Source organism: Mangifera indica, chromosome 9 (assembly GCF_011075055.1).
Source record: "Mangifera indica cultivar Alphonso chromosome 9, CATAS_Mindica_2.1, whole genome shotgun sequence".
NCBI lineage: Eukaryota > Viridiplantae > Streptophyta > Magnoliopsida > Sapindales > Anacardiaceae > Mangifera > Mangifera indica.
The window spans coordinates 15,486,410-15,500,895 of NC_058145.1; the positions used below are offsets into that span (position 1 = coordinate 15,486,410).

Genomic DNA, 14,486 nt, shown 5'->3' on the forward strand with positions numbered 1-14,486 from the left:
GGCAAACTATCAGTGTGAATATAATGAAAAGCCAAGAATCCATTGCTAGACGAGAAATAAGTTCTGTTGTTACGAGAAAAATCAAAAGGGACACTCGACCGTTTTCCCTCAGTTTATGCTAGAATTCTTGAGTTGTTGACAGCAGAACTCAAGCACAACATGACATTACGGGATTTTAAACTCCTACGAAGTTATCAATATACAAGCTGAGGCTCAAACTCAGCAAATTCGACAGATCCAGACTCAACTGGTGGCATTAAATATGCGGCCAAGAGCTCAGATACCAATGCTGCAATTAGAGGAATCCTCTTCAAGTTCTTCACCAATGCCATGTCCTCACTCTCCCCAACAGCGATAATCTTCTCGTTGATCTCCACCATCCGGTCCAATTTCCTCTTGAACTCTGGGTTCTCAACATCCAGCACTGCTGGGAAAATTCTAGCCGTTGTGCGGTTTGTCTGTGCAGAAGGAATTTTTCAGATAAATAAATTCAACTTCTACCAGAACACTTTGGTAAAAAGAGAAGTTATGTGTAGCCACAAACTCACCTCGATGATGACATGCATGTCAAATTCTTTGGTGTTGAGCCCAATGCCTTCATAGAAGGCAGTCCGCTGGCAGTCATTGAGGTACATAGTCACATATACCTGCAGAATACCATTGCAGAGAAATTTAACTGCAGATTAATCAGAAATACAGATACAAACATTGGCATGCGATTGTAAGATCCTATCGAATTGCGTACACAGAATAATCAAATTCACAGATTCCATTACTTCTTGCAAAGTTGTGTTAGAAACACGATCCAGTTTCATATAGCAAGAAAGATTACCGAGAGGCAGAAGAATCGTGACCACAACTTAGCCTTCCAGTCATTGAGGAATTGAGGCTGTGCCTTGAGCAATGCAGAGAAGAAATCACCATGACGGTTCTCGTCCTGGCACCAGTTCTCAAAATACTTGAAAATAGGATAACATTGGTATTCAGGATTCTCCTTGAGATGTCTGTATATGGTAATGTACCTCCAATATCCAATTTTCTCAGACAAATATGTAGCATAGAAAATGAACTTCGGCTTGAAGAAAGTATATTTCCTAGCCTTTGTAAGGAACCCCAAGTCCAAAGCCAAATTAAAATCAGACAAACCCTTGTTTAAAAACCTGCCAATCAATAAAACAAGAAGAAAATTTAATTAGCTGCAAAATCATCCCTACCGAAACATCATACATAACAAAATTATATATCCAGTCGCATGCTTACCCGGCATGCCTGGCTTCATCCCTAGACATAAGGGAGAAAATTTCAGCTACTACCGGATTGGTTTTCTGTAACATCAAAATTCTCCATGAGAAAATGTCTAATTGGATTATAAATTTAAGTGAGAAATGAACCCAAAAAAATTCATGCAAAAGAAAGGAAAACATAATTGTCAATATTTCAGCTTAAAAAACAACATTGCACTGTACTTCAACCAGTAAAGCGGATTGAACAATTCACACACTTCAATAAACCCAGGTACTCAGCTCAATTTCAATCAAACAAATGCTCTAATATTCCAATTTGCAGATACTCAACCCTGTTCAGATTAAACCAGAATGAACTATTTTGAAAATAATAAGAGATGATATGCTTTCAATTAAACTAATTAGAATTTATAGTAAGAGAAGAAAACCCAAGAAAATTTTCATAATTAAAGTTCAAAGTGTGATGGAACAAAATTTCGATTGAGACAAACCTTGAGTCTCCTTCCAAGCTCTTTGTAAAGAAGGAAGCCAGAGAATTCAGCAGTGCAAGACCTCTCCAAGAATTCAACAAAGATCTTCCTGAGAGGCCCTTGGAGTTTATCAGCAGCTTCCTTAAACTCCTTGTTCCTCACAAAGTGAGTCTGATTATAATCAGTCTTGAATTCTTGAAGCAATGCCACAAACTCATCCTGGTTCAAGTTCTTGTTGATTTCAGTGTTGAAAAGGGTCTCCATCTCATCAAAATCCGTGGTGTAAAACCTCGGAGTCAAAAGGGTCTCTTTGATGGCTGTTTTGGCTGCCTTTTTGCCGGGCTTTTTGGCAGTTGCTGGCTCTGAAGTTGCTGACATTGTGATGGTACTGAACTTTGGGCGCAAAGAACATGTTTTTCTTGGACTGCCAAACTTGGGAGTAGAGGTGTTGGAGTTGCAGAAATTAGAGATGGGTTTAACGAGAGTCATTTCAGCAGCCATTTTCGGACCAGAAGTTAAATTCGGTAAGCGGAGAGTGAGCTTTAAGGTGGTTCAGATGGAAGCCAGATAAGTAGTGTGGAGTCATAATTGGTGGAAAGTTGGATTGAATATCCAATGAAATCTAAAAGGGTAGTGAGTGTTTGACACGTGGAGGGTTCTTATAGGCTTGAATGATTACTTGATTGGTTATAAAAGTGATAATGCCAGTTTGGAAGGTAGTTTGTGGCCACACTTCTCTCTTACACCTGATTTTTCCTTTGGGGTAATAAAAGACATTAAATGATCATGTTTGTGGTCTAAAAAAGAAACGGTTTATGAAATTTAAGGCAAACGTAAAGCAGATTTGTTTAATTGCTACTTACATTCCATTGACAATTATATGGCTATATTATAACTTTTAAAATTATGCTATTTTATCATTCTAAAGAATCAAATTCAAGAAGAGAACAGAAAACTCCAGGAGATTAATAAGAAACTGAAACAAATTGAGGAAGAAATTACAGAGCTGAAGGAAAACTTCAATAAAAGAACTTAAAACCAGAAGCTATTTCATATTTTAAAATGGCTCTGAATGTAGTGGCAATTGTTTAATCCTATAAAACTATGTGTACTCAATTTTGATTATCTAATTGGGTACTTAGATAATTTGTTATTATGTGATTATATGATTTTGAATTAAAGATAAAGTTACATCTAATCAAATAACAACACATCATCTAATTATCCGAATGGTTACTCAAAACTAGGTGTAATTGCTCTTGTTTAATGTAAGCAAATTGAACTAGGATTCATTCTTTCCACGCTTTGAAAACAAGCAAAACTGCATTTTATGTGCAAACCAAAGATGATAAAAACTTTCTCTTGCATTAATCAAGAAGAGAGGAGGAAGAGTAGAGAGTCAAGAAAATTATAGCAGCAGAAAGGGGGAAAGGAAAGGCATTACATATTTTAAAAATGAATCCGACCAGTTTATTACACGACGATATTTAGGAAAAATTACAGAGATCATATGAATGTATCAGAACAAATAAAAAATCTGAATCTTGACAGAGAAAATGCAAACAAAAGAGATATAAATCTACAACTCAACTAAAGCAAATTTACAAATTGCAGAGACATGAATTAAACGTTGGATACTGTTCCTGTACTTTCCTAGTACAAACAAATCTGTTAAGATAAATTAAAACCTCTATATTCAAAAAGCTTATTACCCCAAACCACAGAATATAGAGAAATTGCTTCAAAAAAGAGACCACCCTTCACATCTGTTCAATCTATTCAAGCCAAGGAAGAGATGTTCCACAGCAAAACCTGCACTGAGAGATGTTTACAATAGTGGAAGTAGATTAAAAATTCGGAATCATTGTAAGAAGTAAAAAGACAAAGAATATAGAGCAAACTGAAGAAGAATGAATGTATATATGAAAATTAATGAAATTAAAAATGACATTTCAGGGAAACATACTCGTTTATACAGTGATCTAATGGTGTTACTGTTGAGAACCCATTATCAACCATTGCTTTTAAAATCTAACATATTGCCTTACAACATGATCCTATTTCATTAATGGACTGCTGATGTGAATTCAAACTTATAAACGGTGGGGAAAATGCAAACTAAGGTTTAAGAGAAGCAAGACCTTTACCTCTATAATTGCAGAACTGGTGTTGGTGTAGTATTTCAAATGGATTTAGAAAGCTCATCAGATTTCTTCGGTGCATCAGCGTCATCTCCACTAGTTGAGATTTGAACAGATTCTGTCAATACATCAACATTGAAGCTTGTTTTGGAGTCTCTGGCTCCATCAGTAACGACTGGATCTTGCACAGATTCTATCATTGCATCTTCAACAATGCTAACTTGAACTGAACCTTTCACATCCTGGTTAACTGACATGTATTCAAAAGCAGATCTTCCTCCTTCATCCTTCACCTTAAAACTTTCTTCTAGATCATCAAGATCCAAATTTCTCAGAATTTCAGGAAGTGAATAACCACTGTCCTCGGCATGCATAGATCCCATTTCAATGTCAATTTTCTCCTTGGAGCCATCAATACCACCAACAAGATTTGGTGTCAAAGATCCCATCACTGAATGGTCATCGTCTTCCACAAATGATCGGAAATTGTTCTTTGAGGGTGGGATCTTGGAGAAGAAAACATCACTCAAGTTTCTTACAATCCCCAGGTGATATGGGTTCTCCTTCTTATCATACCGGTACCGGAAGTTCTCATAGGTAGTCTGTATTCACAGAAAATGTTATAAAAATAGGTTATACAAAATTAGTGCGCCCAAGGTCACTAAAAGAACACAGAAAAGGAGAAGCAAATATATATGCTTTAAGGATCAGTTTGGGATTGTCAAAAACACCTGTCTGGAGTTTATCAACCAAAAATCTCTGACCACTTTTAACACCAGACATATACTGTAGAATCCAACATGTCTAACAAAATACATAATAAAAATCCAATATAAAGGACCAAAACAACACTTGCTTATGGGATAAGTAGACGCGTAATTTTTAAAAATAAAAGCTAAAAGACTATTACAAAATTACTAACAGCCGACACAAAATTAAGGTGATTTTTCATTGAAGACAAATACCTAATCAACCATATAAAATCAATTAATAATCAAGACTGAATTTAAAACAATAATTTAAACAATTTATTACCCTAGTATATTTCTTTAGAAAGGATCTGGTACATCACAATAATGAATTACTATGCCACAGATGTGTTTTCCCATATTTTTCCAATATGATAGGCAGCAAAAAAGAACTTACTTCTATTGAATCAACATCATTAACTAAAGCAAAAGGAAAAATTCTTAAGAGGTCCATTCAGGTGAATGCAAACACCACAATTTCCACCCAGTGAAGAAATACAAGAAAGTCAATAAAGCTTTCATGGGATTACATGATATATTGCATGTTAAAGCAAATTACAACGAAAAAAGAAACATATCACAAATGAAATGATTGACTTCTTTAATACATTGGTAGAAATCAACTTAAAGATAATGGAGAGAAAAGAAAAAAATTGTGGCAGAGGGTTATGCAATTTGTTTGATTGTCCATATATTCACATCGCACAATGCCAAATACACAGACACGGTATGAACAATATTTCTAAGTTTTGATTGACAATTGATATCTCAAGTACCATTGAAATATTTAATCATTAACCTCAAAGTTATTGATAAACATATCAGTCTCATTGGAAAACAAGGAAAACAATGATACTTTTCTACCAATATTTTTTCTTAATGTAATATCAAAGGGTAAGAAAGTTACCTGGTTTGTGCAAATTAAATAGAAATGAAAAACTGAGAGGCCACCAACAAACCAAACAGCAATGAAGCAGTAAGCTATGAGAAGATCTAGCACTTTCTCTCTCCTCAAAGCCTTCGAAATGTTCTTATGGTGATACAAAATGGTAACCCAAGAAAACACAAAGACATAAACGCACAAGATGGTTGATGTTGATATGAACATGAAGAAGAACCGATAATTGCGCTGAAACCAGATCAACATGTAAGATCACTATTAGTTTCCAACTAGTATGAAATAATGCTTGAATACCAGATTAAATTAACACAATCATTTTGCTGACTTGTAGCATATAAAATACTTCTAATGAATCAATTTTAAAGTTCAGTTTTCTCTTTTTGGCATATTATTTTAACGGTTTTGTTTCTCTAACCCACAACATGAGGTCATAATAGTAGGATCTTCAGTAATGGGGTTTACAATTTTTTGTTTTGCCTTTAGATTATAGTCTATATCAGTTTAAAAAAGCATGTCCTTGTCTTTCAACATTGGGTTTAATATCACTCTTTGACTATAATATCAGTGCTCTTCCTCAGAGATCATTACCTAACCCACTAGATGAACATTCAAGAAAATTGTTCCTAACATATTTCAAGTTAAAAAAATTGGTCTGTGATGGTACAGAAGGAGCACAGTAGCTTCAGGATTAGCAAGAAACAATGTTAGTGAAGGAGCAATGTGCTAAAAGAAAGCAGCTCAAGGAGATAGCTAAAAGCATCAAAATAGAAAGACAGCACATGACCAACTCAAAAATATAATGCGGCCCACTTTATGATGTAAACATCAAAATTGAATCATTTCATTCGCAATTGTTATAGCTAGCTAAGATGGTTTAAACCATTCATATGATGCAAATCCTTAAATGACAGGAGATTCATTAATTTACCCTATAATTCTCTATTTATTTGAGATGAAGATCAAACCAAAGGCAAAGACAGAAGATTATAAGAAATACAGAATATTTACACTGTTTAAGGCCATATGAAGACATTACAGCAACCAGAAATATCAAAACTCTTAAGAAGGAGATCTACTTGGGTAGCAATTACATCATTGATGGACCATTCTGGAACATATCAATTTAACTAACATTGAATTAATAGCTCAGTTCAGGCCACAGCAATTCTCTATGATGATTAAAGAATAAGAGGAAAGTGGTGACAGAAAATGGGAAAAGATCCAGTTTCCTTCCAAGACAAAGAAAATAGTGACTAGAGCCAAGTACATTATACTTCCATTGCTCCACTGTTAAATCAATGTTCTCACAATTATGGTTGATATTTGGGTCCAATAACTGAATACATGACAATTGAATCCTAAAGCACAAACAGTATAAAGGACGTTATTTCAATTTTACCGATATAAATTTTGAAATATAGATCTCAGTCCTATTGGTTAGCAGGCTTATTACAATAGCAGTAAGGCTTAATAAAATGTTGAACATATTTTATGCTATAAAAACATTGCATGCAGAAAGGTTAAACTTACAATTCCGATGCACTGACCAACCCATGGACAGTGGTGATCAAATCTCTGAACACAGTTGTTGCAGATAGAGCAATGAGAAGCACGGGGAGGACGATAAAGCAAACAAGTGTCACAATACTTCACTTTGACATTGTGGCCATTTACAATCACATCTTTCGTTCTAGGTAATTTAAGATGAGGAGTCCTACCATTGATCCATTCCATAGATGGGGTTGGGGCATCAGATGCTTCATCTGCTTCAGGTGGCTTTTTATTTCTAGGAACTATCCCAGGATCTCTACTGGAGGTCAGGAAAAGAAATAACAAATCCTGCAAAAATTTAAATGATCTCAAATGGAGCAAACCATTCACTAAATGGCCAATTGTGAAAGACTCAGAAATAAAATCCTTCAACAATGGCTCCTAAAATTGTTTTCATACATAATACAATAGACTACAAGCAGCCTGAAAAGAAAAAGTAATCTCATTTCACAGTCCATTTGGAGAATAAAAGAAGCATTTGATTTGCACACTCAGTAAAAACAGTCTCAATGTCCCAGTTTGTTCACTGCCTTTTTCTGCATTCAGGTCCACCAGATAACTGAAGGGAAATAATGAAGAAATGAATTTGGAAAACTGCATAACTTCTCTCACATAAATACCTAATCACACCTTCAGAAATTCTGAAAGTCTTTTTCTTGTATACAATGGAATATAACGGAGAGAGGAAACTGGAAATTTGAAGACATTTTTGGCAAATAGCAACATAAAAACAAACAATATCTGATCCTCTAATCCCAAAGAAAAAAAAAAGTACCAGAACAGTAAGGATGGCTCCAACAATTAGTACTGGATAAGGATAAAAACCATGACCTTCTTCCATCTTCTGATATATTCTTATACAAAAAGCAGTTGCAGGGCCAGCAATCAGGATAGTAGACAGAAATAATGATGCAACATCAGGACCAAAGATCAACCTCCCACCACAAAAAAATCTCTGTCAAAACCAAATTAGAAACAGTAAAGCTCTATTACTGCAAGTGTGTGTTATACCTGTTGGCAAATTCTAATAATATTCTATTTAAAAGAATAAAAAATAAATTAAAACTAGATATCTAATCAAACAAAAGACAATTCATTAAATAATATTCAATTAAACAATTTTATAGATTGCCAAGCGTCAAAACTGATTTATTGTGCCGATTTACAAGAATTATGAATCTGCAATGAAATGACTCATCATTCCATCTGTCAAATATCAAATTCAGAGGCAAAATGGTGCAGAAGTCCAAAAATTCAATTAGCCACATTAATCATATCAAACGTTAGTTTAAGAAAGACTCAGGAGAGCCCATATTAACATATCAACATTATTTCAAGAAACACTGAGGATTACCAGCATTAATTACAAGAAACCTAATTTCCAGAAAGGTTATGGCTGATGAAAGTATACAGACAAGTTATGTCCCAAGCTTTATCAAAAGATTTAATTTACGCAGGTGGTTATCAGATCAAGAACTCTGTGCACTTGTCTCTAAAGAGGTGAAGGGAAGAAAGAATATATTGGACAGCAAATTTTCTTTTCATTATTGGGATGTGGCAGCTACTTTGTTGTAATTCCAGGGTCTTCTACATGAATTCTAATATCTACTCTTAAGGCAAAATATAACTCAAAACAAATTCAATACTTTCTTTGCCTTTCTTCTACCACCACAACCCCCATAAATATAATTTTGCACAGAAGAAAAACATGAAACAATTTGATATCATGGCTCTTAGATGCTCAAGTAATTTCATCATGCTCTGAACCAACGCAACTTATATTACCTAAATTAATTTATCATAAGAATAAAAAAATCAGAATCAATTAACGGATAAACTGATCAAGCACTTTAATCAGTAGGCAATCCGACAAGAAATCCCGGTAATTTAAAAATACACCAAGAATCTTATACACTCTACCAAACATTATTAGAATTGTAATATTTATGTAAAGTCGAATTCAACACAGAAATGCGGAGTACCATAGTAATATCAAATAGTAAGGTCAAATAATATTAAATAGTAAGATCAAAATCAGCTTCAGTAGAACATTTTTGCAAGTCAAATCATCAAACTCAGAAATCCAAAATGAAAAAAGATCAGGAATTAAAAACTCATCGCCCAAAGTCGCAATCAAGCTTCATTTTTGACAAATACCCAATTTAGTAGACGATCAAAGAACTCCAAAAGATGTTCCCAACACACGAGAGATAGGAAAAAAAAAAAGACTCACGTTGCTTCCCTTCCAGACTTGATAGAGCCTCTTGGGTTTATTATTATTATTAGTATTACTACGACGACGACTACGATGATGATGATTCTGAGGACTCTGGTCCATTGAAGAAGAATCCAGATGAGAACTGAAGATACCAAGCAAACAGAAACAACCAACCACTTGCTCTCTCTCTCTTTCTACAAAAATAGCACACAATCCATAAAAATGTCACACTCTGAAAACACATGCAATTTCTAAACAAATTTCAGCTCCTTCTTTTTCTTCTCCTAATTCAAGACGAGGCCAACAGCAACAAGAAAAGCTACAATCTTTCCCTCAAAGGATATCAGTTGTTGGTTGGGGCGGATGTTTCAACTTCTCGCGGGCCTCTCATCAACTCTTTCATTTATTTATTTATTTTACTACATGAGCTCTGTCCACGTTGCACTCCCAAGTCCGAAAACAGTCCTAATGTTACTATAATTACGAAGAACCCCTTGTAAATGTCAACGAAATGGCCTCCTTACGGGGGTGAGATTGTAATTAACTGATCGTGCCGTCGCAACTTCAAACGCGCTTTTGTAAACAGTATATTGTTTTGGGTTTTGGTAGTTGGCAAGAGTCAGGCGGAAGAATTTCCGATAAAATATTTAAAAGGCCAAAAGACTTATTCCCACCCAAAGGTTAGGTAAAATTTACAACTCATACTCCTGCAAATTTTTTAAAATTTAAATATATACCAATCATTTAAATTTTATTAAACATTTTTATCGATAATTAAAATAAAATTACTATTTAATAAATAATATTTAAAATAAAATTTAAAATAAAATTTATCTCATTTTCATCTTCTTAATTTTAAAAAATAACAATTTCTTTTAAAAACTTAAAATTCAAAAAATTAGTTATTCCCCTTCAGAGTTTTCTTTTTATCTTCATCTTTGCTCGCGATCAAAATCCTTCCATCCAATGAAGATCGGCTCCATCTCTCCCTCTCGATGTTTTCTCTATTGTTCATCAGCATCTTCATCTTTATCCAACTCTCAATAAATCAAAAAAATCAAATATAGGTTCATCATCGATTCGATTAATTTTCACAGCTAATGGCAAATGAGGTCCAATTGAGAAGTCTCTTGATTGTGGTCGAAGAGGAATGAGATTCTCAAATCTTCGGTTGATATTCATCTTCGTCTTAAAAGATTCAATAGATTTCGTCGGTTTTTTGTTGTTGAAAGTGACAGTGCACACAAAGAAAAGTGGCCAATCTCAAAAAAGATTACCAGAGTGGATTTCGTCACTAGAAAATAAGATAATTTTTTAGTTAACTCTAGTAAAATTATTATTTTTTAAATTTTAAATAAAAAAGAAATTATTAATTTTTAAATTAAAGAGATAAAATAAAATATGATTTTTAAAATTTTATTATTAAATAATAATCTTATTTTTAATTTTAACAAAAAATTTTAAAAAATTAGAAAGTATAAATTTAGAGTTTCACCTAGCCTCCGGGGGAAACAGGCGTTTTGGCCTATTTGTAATATCGGAGAAACATGCAAGGGAATCTTAAATGCGAAAACAAATATTTGGACATCCTGGAAGTATTGTCTGATTACATGAGCACCTATTCACACGTGGCAGATTCCCGTAATTTTCTGCACTAATTTTCAGGTAAATAACTGTTTTCCACCCAAACTTTGATAGACAACGATATTTAGTATATTTATCAACCTATTGGTCAATTTTATCAGCTTGAATTATTTGGTTTCACTTTAAATTACTAGTTTACTTTTTTTAGTGAAATTATAAAAGTACCGTTAATACTTAAAACAAATATCAATATTTATTCTTATTTTTAATTAAAATTATAAACTTATTCTAATCATCCTTTGTTGATTCACATCTTTCATCTTATTTATTGTTATTATCACTGTTACCACCACCAGCAACATACATAAATACCTTCGTTGCTCCTATCAGTGCATGTTGAGGAAATTTTCAAAATAAAATATGCTCATTGAACTTGCCCTTTCACAATTAGTACATTATTTCTTTGTATACATAGACTATACTTCTTGTTGTTGATATGATTGTTGCTATTGTTATTACAATTTACAAGACCAATTCCCATCCTTTGAAAGCTCTATTAGACCTTTAGACTTTGTCTTTCTAGGTCCGACATATAGAAATCAACAATTCCTGTAAATTAATATGATATAAACAAACGAACATGTTATTTATTTTAAAATCATTTGTTGTTAATTCCTTTGTATCAACTCTTAAAGAAGCTACTACTGTCATGATATGCAAAGCTTTTGCTTATTTTGAATTAGTTCTAGCAAATTTACGTAAATGAGGACAATTTTTGCTTAATATATTGTGTTTTGATTTAAATTTGATTTTTTTTTATTGTGGCGTGTTTATTGCTTAATAAAATGTTTTAAAGAGAAAAAAAAGAGTTGATCGTTGTTTATAATAGTGATTATGAAAATTCTTTATCATATGCTAAGTTAAGAAAGTAATTTTACTTTGAATAACATATTTGATAGTTAACTCCAGAGGTTAGCCTAAGTGATAAAAAGTTAAAGGTTATTTGTAAACATCTAGAGTTCAAATGATTGGGTCTATGAAGTTTACCTATATATATATATATATATATATATATATATATATATATATATATGTTTTTACTCAAATTCGACTAGTTTGAAGAGTGACTAAAGTGTGTGATAGTAGGATTAAGATGAAGTAATATTATTATCATACGCCATAACCTTTACATATTTAATATACATTAAAGCATATTAGAATTTTAGGCGTAGCAAAATTAGCAAGCAGGTAAAAAATGAACTTTTGAAATTTTAAGGTTGAAAAATGTTAGTTCATCAAAGTTTGGATGAAAACTAGTCATTTGACCTGATTTTTTATCTGAAAAGTGGCTGGTTATCGGTATAATGGAGTTGTTATTAGAAATAATAATAATAAATTTAGAATTTAAGTGGAAGATGGCAAACCAGAGCAGAGTGCAAGAAACATATATATACGTACAAATATATATATATATATATATATATATATATATTTTATGGGAACGTTTTGTCATACAAAGAAGACAAATGGAAGCTAATTAGCATTGTTAGCATAAAAGCATAATCACCTTGCTATTGTCGTCTTCGTATTAGGGCTTTAATACTCAAAATGGGATCCATTAATATTGAATTGTTTGTATGTAGGAGTATTAGCCCAACAACAAACTAGAGAATACGCCACAAAAGCACAACAGTTGTGTCTATCCTACAATGAGGGTAAACTCTTAATAAATATCTCATATTGACAGTTAGATATCTTTTGGGTTCTAAAATAATTCTTTAAACGATATTCATGATATCTATGGAGTTACATTGATACTAAGCAGCACCTTGAGCTTATGTCAAAACCTTTTGGACGATATTCATGATGTCGATGGCATTCTAGCTTTACTACGAGGCTAGGGTAGAAGTATTGCATTCTATGCTTCTGGTGGGTTAACTATTTAGACGCATTTCTATTCATTCTTCTTGATCGCCTCATCTTAACTTGGAAAACCCACATTTCAATATCTTAGGAGCATAACTTGTAGGTACATTAAACTATACTTTTAGTGGCTGGCCTGCAAGAGCAATCAATGTTTCATATGAAATTTAACTTACTACACACACTTAGACATATTTTGGGTTTCAAATTAATTCTTTGAAACCAAACATGTAACACCCATCTCCAAAAATACTGCCCTCTGGAGAGAAATGCTACTTCATTTGACTTGATTTGCTTGATATAACTTAATAAAATGCTCGAAATTTAAAACATCACCAATCATTAAAATACCCTCTTTTAAAATCATTTAATAAAACAAAAAGGTCAAAAGATGTCTACACATAAAATATTTATATTAGATTGAGTTGTACATAAACTCAGATAAACATAAATTGAATAATAATATCATCACACATACTCAAACATGTGCCCTCATTAACCTCCTTAACTGACCTCTTATCTCATAACCATCATAATTACCTATTAATTACAAAATAATTAAAGGAAATGAGTGATGGATAATCACTCAGTAAGTAAAGAAAACTAAGCCTTACACTTCATTTCTTTCATTTCTTTTCAATTTATAACTTTACAATCATTATACGTATGAACTTGGTCATCTTAGGTACTCTTTCAAACTCATAACTTTGATAGCATGAAATGCTTTAAAATATATAGTTAGTCATCTAGGGTTCATCTTCAACGTAGATCATCGTTGACACATAATATAATGCAGAAAAAACATTTATATCAAATTATGATTTTATAACCTTAAAGATGTCTAAGTATGTGTAGTAATAAGTCCCTCATGCAACTCTGATTGCTCTTGCATGCCGACCACGGTAAGTAAATTGATTTTACTTGCAAGTTAAGTTTTTATGAGATAATGAATAATGAGTTCTCTCGGATCAAGATGACGCGTTTAAGAAGGTTGAACATGACCGCCGTAGCAATAAACCCACCTGAGGCAGAAAATGTGAGGACCTCAACCCTAGTCTCACAATGCTTGAACACCACATATACAATTCAAGAGAGTTGATTATAGCACCACCGATAAAGGTGGTTTCAAATGGGACATTCAAGGAGAGAGATGACACAAGTTGTGGGACTCAGTTGCATCCAATTCATGGACGACTAAGCATTTTCTAGCTCAAGTGATACCTTCGTATCAAAGGAGTGACTTGAATTAGTTAAAAGTGTCATATCCCTATTTTATATGATAGATACTGAGAAAGTGCAGTATGTCAATTATTTTCTAAAGGGAGATGCCCATGGAGGATGACCATGGAGACCCATGAGGTGCAAGTATGACCTAGACAAAATTTGAACGTCTATTCAATGCAAAATATCAGACTATATAGACATGACTTGTTTGAGAGCACAAGAGTTCATTAATTTGTTACAGTGGAACAACTCAATAATGGAGTATGCCACCTGATTCAATACTTTGGCGGGGTATACTCCTGATATGACTAACACAAACTTCGGAAAAATAAAGAAATTTATCCATAAGCTAATTGGAGATAACTAAAGAGATGTGATGACAAGTGCACAACCTCCCCAGACGTACAATGAAGCATTATGCAAAGCCCTAAGATCCAATGTATATGTCAAGTGGATCATTCACGAGAATTCTTCGAGATTT

General features: G+C 33.2%; 2 protein-coding genes across 3 annotated transcripts; both read right to left on the reverse strand.

Moving 5' to 3' along the window:
* Positions 1-15: 15 nt before the first annotated feature.
* Positions 16-2,284, reverse strand: LOC123225599 (magnesium-protoporphyrin IX monomethyl ester [oxidative] cyclase, chloroplastic). The gene is made up of 5 exons (XM_044649692.1): positions 1,736-2,284; positions 1,261-1,325; positions 833-1,160; positions 549-647; positions 16-458 (listed from the first exon to the last, which is right to left on the reverse strand). Exons 1-5 carry the CDS (start codon positions 2,213-2,215, stop codon positions 195-197), a joined length of 1,236 nt encoding a protein of 411 aa, XP_044505627.1. The 5' UTR covers positions 2,216-2,284; the 3' UTR covers positions 16-194.
* An 843-nt stretch (positions 2,285-3,127) lies between these two features.
* LOC123225904 (probable protein S-acyltransferase 4) lies at positions 3,128-9,669 on the reverse strand. Of its 2 annotated transcripts, none has more exons than XM_044650264.1 (6): positions 9,290-9,669; positions 7,832-8,011; positions 7,036-7,344; positions 5,512-5,733; positions 3,862-4,457; positions 3,128-3,531 (listed from the first exon to the last, which is right to left on the reverse strand). In XM_044650264.1, exons 1-5 carry the CDS (start codon positions 9,392-9,394, stop codon positions 3,897-3,899), a joined length of 1,377 nt encoding a protein of 458 aa, XP_044506199.1. In that variant the 5' UTR covers positions 9,395-9,669; the 3' UTR covers positions 3,128-3,531; positions 3,862-3,896. The 2 variants fall into 2 exon arrangements, with proteins under 2 accessions (XP_044506199.1, XP_044506198.1); XM_044650263.1 differs by having other exon boundaries at positions 3,128-3,526; positions 9,290-9,668.
* Positions 9,670-14,486: the final 4,817 nt, after the last annotated feature.